Source organism: Hemibagrus wyckioides, linkage group LG04, assembly GCF_019097595.1.
Source record: "Hemibagrus wyckioides isolate EC202008001 linkage group LG04, SWU_Hwy_1.0, whole genome shotgun sequence".
NCBI classification, from domain to species: domain Eukaryota; kingdom Metazoa; phylum Chordata; class Actinopteri; order Siluriformes; family Bagridae; genus Hemibagrus; species Hemibagrus wyckioides.
In genome coordinates this window covers 21154091-21167904 of record NC_080713.1, presented here as the reverse complement: position 1 = coordinate 21167904, position 13814 = coordinate 21154091, and the positions used below count along the sequence as shown (strand labels likewise).

Sequence of the window (13814 nt, the reverse complement as noted above, 5' to 3'; positions counted from 1 at the left end):
TTGTGGCTCTGATAGGATGTGTATAGGTATCACTAGATCGTATGTGTTTGTTACATTGTTATTTATGTTTGTGATTACCTGCCAAGGGACCGTGGATGAAAATGAGCCTTTTGGCTAAATTCAGTACGATGCATTAAATGGACAAATATGCTTATAATTGTACATGGTCCCTTTTCAAATAAACCGCCATGAAAAAAAATTAAAAGAAATTACTTAATTATATTTAAGTCATAAGTTCTATTTAATTAAACTAATTAAGCAGTCATTAATTTTCTTTTGATAAATGTTACCAAATAAATTTAATTATTCTTTTTTCTCTGAAATTAATATACTTTTATTATGAACTGTTTATTTTGTTAACATTAAACTGTAATAATTCATTAGTTTCTACATAGCTACCATCATCTGGTAGAGTATTTTAGGTGTGTTCAATACCAGCTGATCATTATAAACTACAAAAATCTTGGGTGGGGCAAATGTACGTAGATCCAGAGGGACTGTGATTCTTATTAGTTAAAACACACCATTCTGTGTAAGTAATGTCCAAACTGATGACTAAAAGTTTTCCTGTGTGACATAGTTGTCATGACATCTAGTGAGTGTATGACGTTTGACGTAATCGGGCGACACTTCACCGCAGTGAGCGTTTGGATGGGTGAGGATGTCATTTTCCAGGAAAAGAAAAGTTGATGAAGAAAATAGAGTTTTCAAAGGTAATTGGACAGAGAGGTATGCATTCATTTTGCCCAAATCCAGCACAAAAGCGTTCTGTTTGATTTGTAATGAGACAGTTGGAGTTGTGAAGAGTGGAAATGTCACACGCCACTATGAAACAAAAAACAGACATTTTGAATTTTTATGCATATAGTCATTTTCAGTTGTCAATAAAATGTAGGAGAAAATGTTATTATATGCATTTGGAAGTATTAACAGTTTTAACAGCATTTACAAGGTGTTTGTGTTCACTTTATGAATATTTATAGAACACAAAAGATCTTGTATGTATGTATTTATTTATTTATTTATTTATTTTTTCTTCCTCTTACCAGGTAAATGCTGCTTATGATGACTTACTCCTCCATAACAATGTCAGGTGGCTGAGTAAGGGAAGAGTCTTGGAGAGGTTTTGGGTCATCAGGAAAGATTTGGACATGGATTTGTCAAAGCCAGGCATTTCTTGGATTTTCTGAGGAATGGTGATAGCATGGAGCTCGTGGACTTTTTAGTGGACATTACATCTCAGCTAAATGAACTGAATCTGAGGCTCCAGGGCCATGGCAACATAATGTGTGATCTGAAGGCAGCAGGATGCTCCTTTGAATGGCGGCTGGAGATCTTTAAGAGTGACATCACATGGCCACATATCCACTTTCCAACTCTTCTCCAGCAGACTAATGTTAATCACCATCAGCACCATCTTTCCTTTTTGGAGAAGCTAGCTGAAAATTTCAGGGAGCACTTTGAGGGCATCAGTGTAGGCAGACTAGTGCTGCTCTGCATTCAATCTCCATTCCTGGTCAAGAATATTGAGGAGTTTTCAAAAGAAACAAGAGCATCTTCCCATGGGCAAGCATGGCATCTCTGCAGACTGAACTCTGGGTCGACCTATCAGTGTGAGTCTGTATTCTCAGCAACGGATGTTGTGAAGAACTCATACCTCAGCAGCTTGACTAATTAACATTTAGGCCAGTGTCCCCATCTAGCAACCCCTCCTTTTGTGCCGTGGTTTAGTCAGCTGATGGAAGACAGACAGAGCCTTTTCTCACATTAGACTGCACTGTATTTTGCACCATGTTATTTTTATCCTGCCTCTTGTTCTGTTTTGTTCATAACAAATGTGGACACTTAAATTAATTGTTTTGTCATTTGTTATTAATGTATTTTGAATGCAAAAGGCACTTTTTTCAAAAATAGTGTTATGTTATGCATGTTATGTATGCTTATTAAAACCAAGTTTTGTGATAGCCAATTGTTCCAGAACATTGACACTGATGAAAATTCAGATTTAGACCTTCGAATGTAGATTTTAAGAACCGCTGCGTTGACCCGCTGATTTGTAAACAGAGGATTCAATGATGTGTATGTGGACAGAGTCAGTGGAGATGCCTTGTAAGTCGCGTCGTGGAGTATCGCGAGACCTCCCCGCGTCCGGAAGTTCGAGGCTGCGAGATGTAAACAAACCCCTGTGGACATGCTTGATTAAGTTCCAGAAAGTCGTTTTGTTGTTGCCAAGTCTCGACCAAATAAAAGAAGTCGAACTTAAATTATGTCTCATTTAATTCATTCTATTGATTGTAATGTTACAGGTGACGATACTAATCAATACAGTTCAATTCAATTCAAGAGCGTTATTGTCATATGTACTAGTACAATAAAAAATTCTTACTTTGTGGGGATAAAGTGTCTGTGTAAAGTCTAGTGTTTAATTTGTCCATGATTATCCATTATGAGTGCATGATGGTTCAGCAGGTATAAAATAAACAGTTTGATTGTAGTGTGTGTGTGTGTGTGTGTGTGTGTGTGTGTGTGTTTATGTGATTTGTAATAAAAGAATATTCATTTCAGAAAAAAAATGATGAAATTTATTTGGTAACATTTATCAAAAGAAAATTAATAACTAAAAATATCCAAAAGAAAAAAATATAATAAAATCTACTTATTTAATTCACAACAGAAAATTCTACAGACATATGAGATTTACTTCATATTTTCATGAAAGTAATGTTTCTGTCTGTAAAAAAATTGACCACTTAATTAATTTAAGGAAACAATTTATGACTAATTAAGTAATACTTGATATCTTCATGAATGTTATGTTTAGTGGTAAGTACATTTTACTTGATACTCCTAAGTGAGTTGTACTTGTTATTCGAGCAGGAATATTTACTTAAAAAGTGCTAGTGCACATTGTTATGAGGATTTTTTCAAGCAAATCTTAAAAGGTTTTTGTTCAGTGTATGAACACAGTGTACGCTGTAAAAAAACGAAAGAAAAGAAAACTGAATTAAGTAGTAATGCTCTAAATTTCACAGTCTACCTTATCCCACTGATTCTTCAGATGTTTTATATACATACTTAACATGATTTGTAGGTTATTATTATTTATATATTGTATTAGACTTTAACACTCTTGCTCATTATTGAAATATGTTCACATTTGAAATAAATGTATACTATAGATGTATATTCTGTCCTGTGGGTTGGACATTTAAAATATCCATATTTTTGAAACTATTATACAAGATCGAGTTCATTTCTGGCTATTACTCGTTTGCTGGATTGAACAGTTGCCACACATGAATACAAAAATGACAGAAAAATCATCCTAGGCCAAAAATGAAAATGAAAGGTGCAGTCAAACATGAAATATAATTGTGCAATGGTATTTGACTATTGTTTACCAGCTCTTCTGTGAGCTACTTTAAACTATTTAAATGAAGATTTAAAAAATATATTGTGGAATTAAGTAACATTAAACATGCAGCATTCTTTTTAGGAAGCTGAGCTCACTCTTGCTGTTTCAAATACACGATAATGCCAAAAGTTTTGGGACACCCCTTCAAATGATTGCGTTTTGGTGTTGTTTTTTAGTGGTTGGGCTCAGGACTCTGTTAAGTCTGACAGCTAAATTAACTAAACAGATAAATCCTGCTGTAATTAAAACTAAGCTGTTAAGAGAAAAACTAATCTTAAAACAGAGCGTGTTACAGTACGATTTCATGAGGGTCGACCATATACTGCATATCTGGTTTCCAACTGAACGTCAACCTTTCCAACATGGCGGAGGAATTGACGTGTCTTTATACAAATCACAGCGGCGCCCTCTACTGCCTCCTGATATAAGTGAATATGACAAGCTGTTATGACAGGAAAGTGTATTTATTAACCATTTATTATCAGATTTTATCGAAACACATTCATCATGCATTATAACCTTAAATAATGCTTAAATAAAATATTAAGAATGTAACGCGCCATGTTGTTGTTTTTTTTGAAAGTCCCGCCCCTTGTTGTGGTTTTCATTTAAAAGTCCAGAGCGCGTGCTTGCGTCATCTAGAAGGCTACAAAACGAGATTTCAAAAGAAAACGACGGACACAGCGACACTGCGATACCTGGAGATATTTTCAACAATAAAAAGCATATTTTCCTGGAGACAAATTATGAATTTAGGTAAGTATCTTCCCTTTTTAGGTAGATGGACAGGCCGGAGCCTAGCCTGCGCCGCCGGGATGCTCGCGCTCACCTCCGCGGGATACTGCGCGTATCGATGGCTGAAGAGGACCAACGATCTTCAAGCTGCTGAACATCAAGCTGCTCACGGTGAGAAAAGCTCACTTTTTACTTAGTTTGTGTGTTTCTAATCGCTTTAGAACTTACAAAGAGAGTGTGTGTGGAAAATGAATGACTTTAATCGGTATAGAGGACAAACAGGATGACTTAGGTTGACAGCGCGTGACTGAGCTAACATTAGCCGGCGATGCTACATGGCTCATATCAAGAGCATTTTAAAGTATAAAAGTGATTATTGTGTGGATTAAAACATTTCGAGGCACAACATCATGACTTTTAGAAATAGTCTTGAAGTTCTAGGAAAATAATCAAGTACAGCGCGGAGTCACGAAGCCTGACATGAAGCGGAGTTACTGTTAGCACCGGATTATTATTATTATTATTATTATTATTATTATTATTATTATTATTATTATTATTATTATTCTCGTTGAAGTGTTTTATTTCTCTTCTTGGTCTCGGCATTGTTTCTTCTGATGTGTTAATAGTTAGAGTGAATGTTGTGGTAATGAGTGAGTTCCTGTTAGCGCATCATTGTAGCAGCTGTAAAGAGTCAGTCCCTCACCAACTCGCCTTTTTATTTCCCTTCCTCTTCAGTAAGACTCGTTTCTCCTTACTGATCACTAATATAACACTCTGATTAAAGACATGAAGGGGATGAGAGAGTGTCTTATTGAAATATTTTCTTTTCTACATGAATGTCAGTTTCCACTGATGAAATTTGTCATCTCCGTGACATACTGATGTGGTTAAATGTGTCAAATGTTGTACAGGATCTGTTGTTGATGATGTGGAGGAAGTCGACACCACCGAGGTATGTGTCAGGAAAAAAGGACTAGGCTTAATATATTATATACTACAATATCAAATATATTAGTTTTTCATTTTTAACTGGTGTGTGTATTAAGGTCACTGATCCAAGCGTCCAGCTCCTTTGTGATGAACAGGACCCTCAGACGTCAGCTGATGCCCTGGTAATTTTATATTTCTGTTATTTTTAGTGTATTTTTTTAGATGCTTTTGGCTGAAACAGCAAATTTTAATCTTTATGCTTTATTCAGGTCACTGAGGTAAATATCCAGCTCCGGAGCACCAGCCTTGACCCTCAGAAGTCAGCTGTCATTCTGGTAATTTTATATTTCAGACATTTTTCAGTGAAATGTTTCCCAGCCTTTTTGTTTTTGTTTGGCCTTGTCACTGTCCATGCTTGTAAATCCAAATATGAAGTAATTCTCGCTGGATAATCGTCCTCTTGGGAATTTCTTTTAAAGACGATGCTTGTAGCCACTGTTTGAGTTCGTTTACAGTAATTTACATTTAACTCTCACATGCTGTGAACTCTATGAACTCATATTTCATGATATGAACCATTTAATCAGCTTGTATCACTTTTTTATTCGTGAAGTTACAGTATTCACCGAGGTATGTGTCAGTAAAAAGTAGTACAGGTAAAATACCATATACAACAATTTAAAATATATTAGCTGTTCATTTCTAACAGGTGTCTGTGTGTGTTTGTGTGCACTGTATTAATGCCACAACTTCCTTCACTTCTGAGATTTTGCACAGACGTTATGTGTAGAATTATGTGTCAGTTGAATTGTTTCTGTTAACACAACAATGAATAATTCCTAATAGACACCTAAGTCATTACTAATCCAAGCCTTTTTACTGTAACATTTCTGTTTGTGAAGTGAAGGCTGTTTATATTTAATTCATTTCTGAAGATGTGCTTGCATTACATGTAGTCAAATATTAGCCATATCCAGTATGATAATAAATCATATTAATGACATGTGAATTAATTATGTACAATACTTTTTATGTACAGAACCCAGCAAATACTGAGACACCTGCTCCTCAGTGTCCTCTTCTGGAGAGCATCATTACACCATGGGGTATGTTAGAATCCACCATTTCCAAAAATGTTGCTGTAATGTGTTGCTAGTGAATGTATAATTTGGTAAAAATGTACTGTGGATTTTCTTATTTCAGCTTGATATGAATGATTGTCTGTCTGTTTAACAGTGGTGTTTGAGTCACTGTACACTCCGGGAGAGCTGCTGGGTGAAGGGGGCTTCGGGACAGTCTGTGCAGGAGTCCGAAATGCTGATGGCAAGCAGGTCATATGACTGCACATGACATGTTCATTTGCACTTAGTAACAAAATGCAGGAATTGTAAAGCATTAAAAATGATCAGTGTCCCTGAGGTACAATCACAGGGTTAAGCAGTAACACTTGCCTGATTATTTGGGGCAAGGAAAACGCTATGTCAGAACAGCAGAATGAAAAATCATAGTTTTTGCAGGGAACTGTTTAGTAACTGAACAATGTAACTGATACCACTGTGATTTATTTTAATGTTTAATCTTCACCAAATGCTGAAAATTGGTCAAATTTTTTCCCCTAAATGGGAGTATGAGGCTAAGCAAGTCTGAAGCCTTATTCCCCAATGAAATAGTTTCATTTTATTTCTGATCACAACTGTGTACAAATTATGAATTGTATATGTTCTGTTCATGTTTTACAATAAGAATGTTCATGTGCTTTATATCTGAACAGGTTGCACTCAAATATGTGGGGAAAACTCCATGCGATAGATTCATCACCATTGTAAGTAAACTTCTACTTCTGAGATTCTGCAGAGAAGACATAGGTTCCAAATAACAACCACCTGATAGATCAAATGATGTGTCCATTTACTCAGTCCTACTAAAATAATCCTAAACAATTTACCTTCAAATTACCAGTTCAAACCTTCGTATTGTATCATCTCTGATCCAGTAGTTTAGAAGAATTCACTCCAATCCAGGGCTAACTGTATCTGTTCATATTTCAGCCTGGAGAGACACAGAGCCTTCCTGTAGAGGTGGCACTGATGAAAATGGTTTCCAAACCACTTTGTTGTAAGAACGTGCTGGAGATGCTCCAGTGGTTTGAGATGTCCGATTGCTTCATCTTGGTCCTGGAGCGACCCAGCCCCTGCATGGACGTCCAGCAGTTCCTTGAACATCATGACGGCTGGCTGTCAGAAGCACTGGCTCAAAAAATCATGAGCCAGGTGGTTAAAGCTGCTCACCACTGCTGTAACGCAGGGGTTCTTCATCGTGACATCAAGGCGGAGAACCTTCTCATCAACCCAGACACACTGGAAGTTAAGCTCATTGACTTCGGCTGTGGAGATTTGCTCTCTGACACACCCTTTACAGAATATGAAGGTAAGTGTATGAAAGATACGAGACAGAATCAAAGAGACTGTATTGAAGTTTTTTTTGTTTGTTTTTTTTGCAGCAGTGCTGATGGTGCTCCTTCTCTCTTTTTTGCTCAGGCACTTGGTGTTTCTCTCCACCTGAGTGGGTGTGTGATGGAGAGTATTTGGGTTGTCCTGCCACCATGTGGGGTCTGGGAGTTCTCCTGTTCCTCCTTGTCTGTGGACACTTGCCCTTCCATAATGAGGATGAGATCGTCTACAGAAAGATGGACTTTGCTCCCGGCCTGTCTGAAGGTGAGAAAATGTAGAAGCATCACCATTTAGAACAGCTGAAGTTGTAAAACTGGCATTACAAGATTAATAGATTTTTTAATAATATTAATATATATCTGAAATGTCAAAGCACTATCTATAATATCTCATCACTGCACACACAGCTTGCCACAGTCTGATCAATTGGTGTCTGGACCCGGAACCTGAATGTCGGCCCACGTTTGAAGAAATCCTCAGCCATCAGTGGTTTACATCTGGTGGATCTGAGTGAAGGATCTGAGTGTAGGTGGATCTGTTGAAGACTCTCACCCTGACTTACATAAAGAAAGGAAGAAATAAACAAATGTAAACGTATATATAAACAAATTTATTGTTGAATAAATGTTCCATTTTTTTCTTATTTAGGCATTTGGATGTCCACCATGGTGTTACGCCTCGTGAAGGAGCATGTCCAGGAGATGCTGAAGGCCATGGAGGGTGTCTGAGCAACACTCCTCACACACACCCACACACATCTCTCTATCTCAGCCAACTTAAAGAGTGATCAGGACATTTTAGGAAATCTATTGTTGGCTATTCAGTGGTCATTAGAATATAAAACTAAGATTAAACTCTGCACTATTGCTCATTCATTTGTAGAACTGCTTTTGCTCTCCATTGTGTTTGATGATAGATTACTTGTAACTAATTTATAAGATTAAGAAACCCCCAAAATTTTAATAAAGTAATAAATGTCCTGGTCATACTTTAAACACCTCTTTTCTTTCCCTTTATTTCTCTCTCCACTTGTTCAAGATCTCCGGAGGTAAGTAAATACTTATTACTGCCTTTTATTTTCTGCAGATTTAAACCTGTCTTGTTTTTCTTCTCTCCCTGAGCAGCTGTACACATCATCGCTGGCCTCTAACATCAACACCTGTTAGTGCTCTCTGACCGACGGACGGCATCAACATCTGCAGCTCCGATAAGAGTCTCCATCATTAGTTTAACTTTTTATTAAATACATTACTCATTAAGACATTTATCCTTGTTATAGGTTTAAGATTTTACTATACTATTTATTAGACATTTAAGATTTTGTTGTATTTTTGTATTGTAAATATTGTAAATAGATTTATCTGTTCATTATACTTTTTTATTAATAACCTTTTATCATAGCTTTACATCTTTTATTCTATTTATTATATTGCATTATTAATTAAATCCTAATAAAAATTGATTAGTTCATATTTGAGGTTTCAGTGTGATCATTCCCAGTTTTTCTGAATGTTTGTGATGAATGTTGGGGTTGAAATGTAACTCTAAAAACAATCTGAGACTTTTTCCTCCTAGAAAAGAAAAACTTGTTTTCTACTGACTGTGGAATTAGCACTTTATTTAGATTAAAACTAAAATCTATTAAAGAAACATTGAGTTCATAGTCAGAATGATGAAAATTAAATCAATCTCATATAGAGCCTCCTGTCCCCTATGACAATACGGTGTTTAACTCCATCTCTGTGTTATATACTAGAACCTAATATTTAACAGTGGATTTGTACATGACGCCATCTTCAAACACAAATACTGACCTTTTTGTACTGAAGTGAAATGATGTTAAATGAATGTGAAGTAAACAGTAGTGGCAGAAATACTGCTTAGGTTCACGATACTGCGTTATTTACACGAGTCTCCATCCAGACTCCAGAACAGTTTATATCACCAGGCCATTAGACTGATAAATAGTCCAAACCCACTGCTACTTCCACCTGTATCATCAGGGTCAATTCAGTCTGTTCAGTGGCACTCTACACTTTACCTGCTGAACCATCATGCACTCATAATGGATAATCATGGACAAATTAAACACTAGACTTTACACAGACACTTTATCACCACAAAGTAAGAATTTTTTATTGTACTAGTACATATGACAATAACGCTCTTGAATTGAATTGAACTGTATTGATTAGTATCGTCACCTGTAACATTACAATCAATAGAATGAATTAAATGAGACATAATTTAAGTTCGACTTCTTTTATTTGGTCGAGACTTGGCAACAACAAAACGACTTTCTGGAACTTAATCACGCATGTCCACAGGGGTTTGTTTACATCTCGCAGCCTCGAACTTCCGGACGCGGGGAGGTCTCGCGATACTTCACGACGCGACTTACAAGGCATCTCCACTGATTCTGTCCTCATACACATCATTGAATCCGCTGTTTACAAATCAGCGGGTCAACACCGACTACACTTGCTGTTATATACCGACCACCGAAATAAACACGTTTTAATCTGAATTTTCTGCATTTTTAACCTCTCTCCTAACGTTATCCTACCTGGTAATTTTAACATTCATGTGGATGACACTGTAAATGGGCTCACAAAGGACTTTATGTCATGCCTCGATGGCTTTGGTTTACAACAATTCATTAATTTTCCGACTCACTCAAAAGGCCACACACTGGACCTTGTTTGTTGCTCAGGTGTTACACCTTTTGACTGTGTTGTATCTGAGTTGCTTATATCAGACCATAAATTAATCTCATTCACTATTAATGTTCCACTATACAAATCTCCTCAGCAGTGCTCAATGTCTTACTTAACTTAAAAAACATCAATCCTTTCACTTTGTCCACTGCAATCAATAATCTTCCATGCAGTGACCATCTATCCACCCCTGACGACCTGGTATCTTACTACAACTCTGAACTACAGGTCCTCCTGGAGGTTATAGCACCTCTAAATACCCGAACTGTCTCTTGTATATTTGTTATTCCTCTTTAATTAAGAAAACGTACTTCTTATCCTATTACTTGATTAATGAATGGAATAATAGAATATATGATTACTAAAATAATCGATACATCCCTAGTCTGGACATTGTTGTAGCCAGTCCATGTCTCATGTTTCCTGAACCCTTCTTTAACAGTCTGAGCCCGATGAATTCTGCCATTGTCATCTTGGAATATTCCCCGTGCCATCAGGAAATAAAAAATGCATTGATGAAAAAACATGACCTCTTTTTTTCTTGCACATAATGTTGCTGAACCTAGACCTGACCAACTGAAGCAACCCCACAGCACTGGCCCCAGAGCCTTGTACAGTGGGCACTAGACATGACCAGTGGTGCATCACTTCAGCTGCCTCTCTTCTTACCCTGATGCTCTCATCACTCTGAAACAGTGTAAATCTGGACTCATCAGACCACATGACCTTTTTCTGTTGCTCCATATTCCCATCTTTATTATCCCTAGCAAATCTCCAGTTTAGTCGCCCCCCCCCCCCATTTATATTTATTTAAATAACAATCAATAACATACATTCACATTTCAACACAATTAACAATGCAGCATGCATACAGACATTGTGTTTTTACATTGTGTATATATAAACAAAATGAGAGAGAGAAAATAGCATCAGTAAGTCACAAGCAAAACCTGACATCAGCATCAGTTTGTCCACTTACAGTTATACTTGGTTTTGAAGATCATTTATGAAAGGACACCACAAGGCAGTGAACTTAAACCCAGAACCCCTTAAATTCCAAACTCAGCAATTGTAACACATCTCTGGCCCACTGTTTAAAAGAACGGGGAAATGACTGTTTCTAATGAATTAAAATCAAGCACTTTGCCAAAAGAGAATTAAAGTCGATGCAGTGCAATTCACTTTCTGTGTTGTTTTCACACGATACCAATGATAGCAGTAAAAGGATTTGCACAAATATCTTTACAAAATATTCTGGAATAAGAAAAAAAAATATTTGAGCAAAAAACAGACTAGGACCTAGACAAAACATATGGGCTAATGTAGCAGAGGACTGCTTACATCTTGTACATGTGGGGTCAACAGAAGGATACATCTTTACCAACTTGGCCTTGGAAAGAGGAAGTCTTTGTACCATTTCAAATTGAACAAGGCTTTATCTAGCTCAAATAGAAGATCCATGAATTCTATAAATTGCCTTATTCCATTCCTTGTATTTCAGGCTGATATTAAGGTCCAGTTTCCAGGAATCTCTTTGTGCAGTTACAGAAGTGGAGAATAATTCTACAAGATTTATATATAATCCAGAGATGGTTCCTCTTTGTTCTGGGTCATTAGGAAAAGTAGGGTTCAATAGGGTTTTGTTCAGGAAGGGAAGGAAAAGAAGAAAAATTCTTGCATGTGAAATCGAATACTTGTAAATATCTGAAAAAGTGAGCTTTAGATAGTTTAAATTGCGATTCTAATTGGGCAAAAGACAAGAAGCAGCCATCAGCAAAAAGATCTTTAAATGTTAACTTAGATAACTTTTTCTTTCCATAGCAAGAATGCCTGATTGTTCAGAGGCTGAGAAAATCAATGATTTCTGGCTACTGGAGGAAAAACCTCTCTGCCCTGAATTTGGTCCTAAATCTGAGTAGAATTTTATATCATTGAGTGCAACGATTGAGAGTCTGGACCTATCAGTAAGGATGAAAATAGCAGAGCTGAAAGATTTGACTCTGCCAAAGGCTTTTTCAGCATCTAGGGATATACAAAAATGTATATTTCATATATATGCTTATTTGAGACAGGAGAATAAATAATATCAAATAATCTGCGTATATTAAAAAGAAAATCTTTTTTTAATGAAACCAGTCTGATCTTGTGCTACGAGAGTAGGGAGAACATTCTCCAGTCTCCAATATTTTACAGTCCACACTGAGTAAAGATATAGGCCGGAATGAGCCACAGTTCAGAGAGTCCTTCTCTTTTTTAGGTAAAATGGACATTGTTGCTTGATAGAATGTGTATGGGAGACAGCCTATAGAGAATGATTCCTCAAATATTAATATTTGACTTTTTTCTTAGGCTTTGTGTTACTTCAAGTCAAAAATCACACATATGCATGCATGATAAACAAAAGCATAAAGACAACAATTATGTTAAAATAATAATTTTAACAGTTATTTAGACCAACACATTTAACACTTCAAATATGTTTATTTGACACTTTTTCACACAGAACATTTACAAATCACTGACAACCACTGAAATTGACCTGTAGTGTATCTGTAGTGCAACTGTAGTGAATTGTAGTGAATGTGAATAAAAGAACATAAAACTGCCTCAGAAATGACAACACGTTTGTGCTCCTTGCACACAGGCTTGTTACACTGGGAACACCACCTGCTGACTTTTCAGTCTTTGGCAGCTAGGAAGATCCTACACCTCTTCCTCTTCAATTCCTCTTCTGATGTCCTCCCGTGGCCAGGTGGTGGATGGATTTTATTCGACATCTTCCCATTGCCTCTGTAATATGGTTTTGAAGGGGCGTGCCCTCCAGGAGCCTCTTCATATGTGGCATGACAAGATCTGTGACCTGCTCCTTGATAAATAGCCATCGTGCATTGGTCACATCACCCATGTCATCAGGGTGTTGTGCGGTGAAGTTGGTGTAGGCACTGAGGGTGGCAACATCCAGCACATTGTACCATAGCACCATGGACCACCTCTGTGTTCTCCGCTTACATGAGTAGGTGTGAACCATCTGATCCACTGTGTCCACTCCTCCTTTAGGTTTATTATAGTACTGGATCATTTCTGGTTTCCTCTTAAGGCTGTTGTCATCAAACTGTATGAACCTGCAAATATCCTCATATCTCTTGGGCCCCATATAGTAACTTTGTACATTGGATGTTGAAACAGATCCTGAAACAGCTCCTTCAAGGCCATATCCCAGCTCTTGTCCACCCCTGCAATAAGAGTCATCAGCATCAGATATTTCAGACTCACGACTAAGAATTGCTTCATCTTCCTCATCCTGTTTTTCATGCAACATCTCAAAAACAATTCCCAACACAGCCTGGGTGTTTTGAGTTCAAATGTCTCTGCAGCTTTGATGGTTTAAACGCCTCATTTGACAAAATTTCTCCACATTCAACACACTCAGTACCTGCCCTTATAAAACCAAATTTAATGTATTCAACGTCGTATTTTCTCACCACACACTTCGAAGCTTTTGCTTGCACAGGTCTGTCTCCCACATCTACTTTTCTTTAAAAAAAAACGTTCCAAATTACAGTA

The 13814-nt window shown here is 37.0% G+C and overlaps 1 protein-coding gene across 1 annotated transcript; it reads left to right on the top strand.

Annotated features, from left to right (window-relative positions):
• Window positions 1–1204: 1204 nt before the first annotated feature.
• On the top strand, window positions 1205–8571 carry LOC131351516 (serine/threonine-protein kinase pim-3-like). Its single transcript, XM_058386931.1, has 12 exons — window positions 1205–1613; window positions 4193–4321; window positions 5065–5105; window positions 5200–5265; window positions 5353–5418; window positions 6123–6189; window positions 6320–6414; window positions 6855–6905; window positions 7132–7510; window positions 7621–7797; window positions 7941–8058; window positions 8182–8571. Exons 1-11 carry the CDS (start codon window positions 1205–1207, stop codon window positions 8045–8047), a joined length of 1587 nt encoding a protein of 528 aa, XP_058242914.1. The 3' UTR covers window positions 8048–8058; window positions 8182–8571.
• Window positions 8572–13814: the final 5243 nt, after the last annotated feature.

Bases quoted from the DNA above. Each gene is read 5' to 3' on its own strand.
- LOC131351516 (XM_058386931.1), top strand. From the start codon at position 1,205: ATGGAGCTCGTGGACTTTTTAGTGGACATTACATCTCAGCTAAATGAA. The intron at 5,106-5,199 runs GTATGTGTCAGG...GTGTGTATTAAG, and splicing joins AGGAAGTCGACACCACCGAG to GTCACTGATCCAAGCGTCCA. The intron at 7,798-7,940 runs GTGAGAAAATGT...CTGCACACACAG, and splicing joins TGCTCCCGGCCTGTCTGAAG to CTTGCCACAGTCTGATCAAT.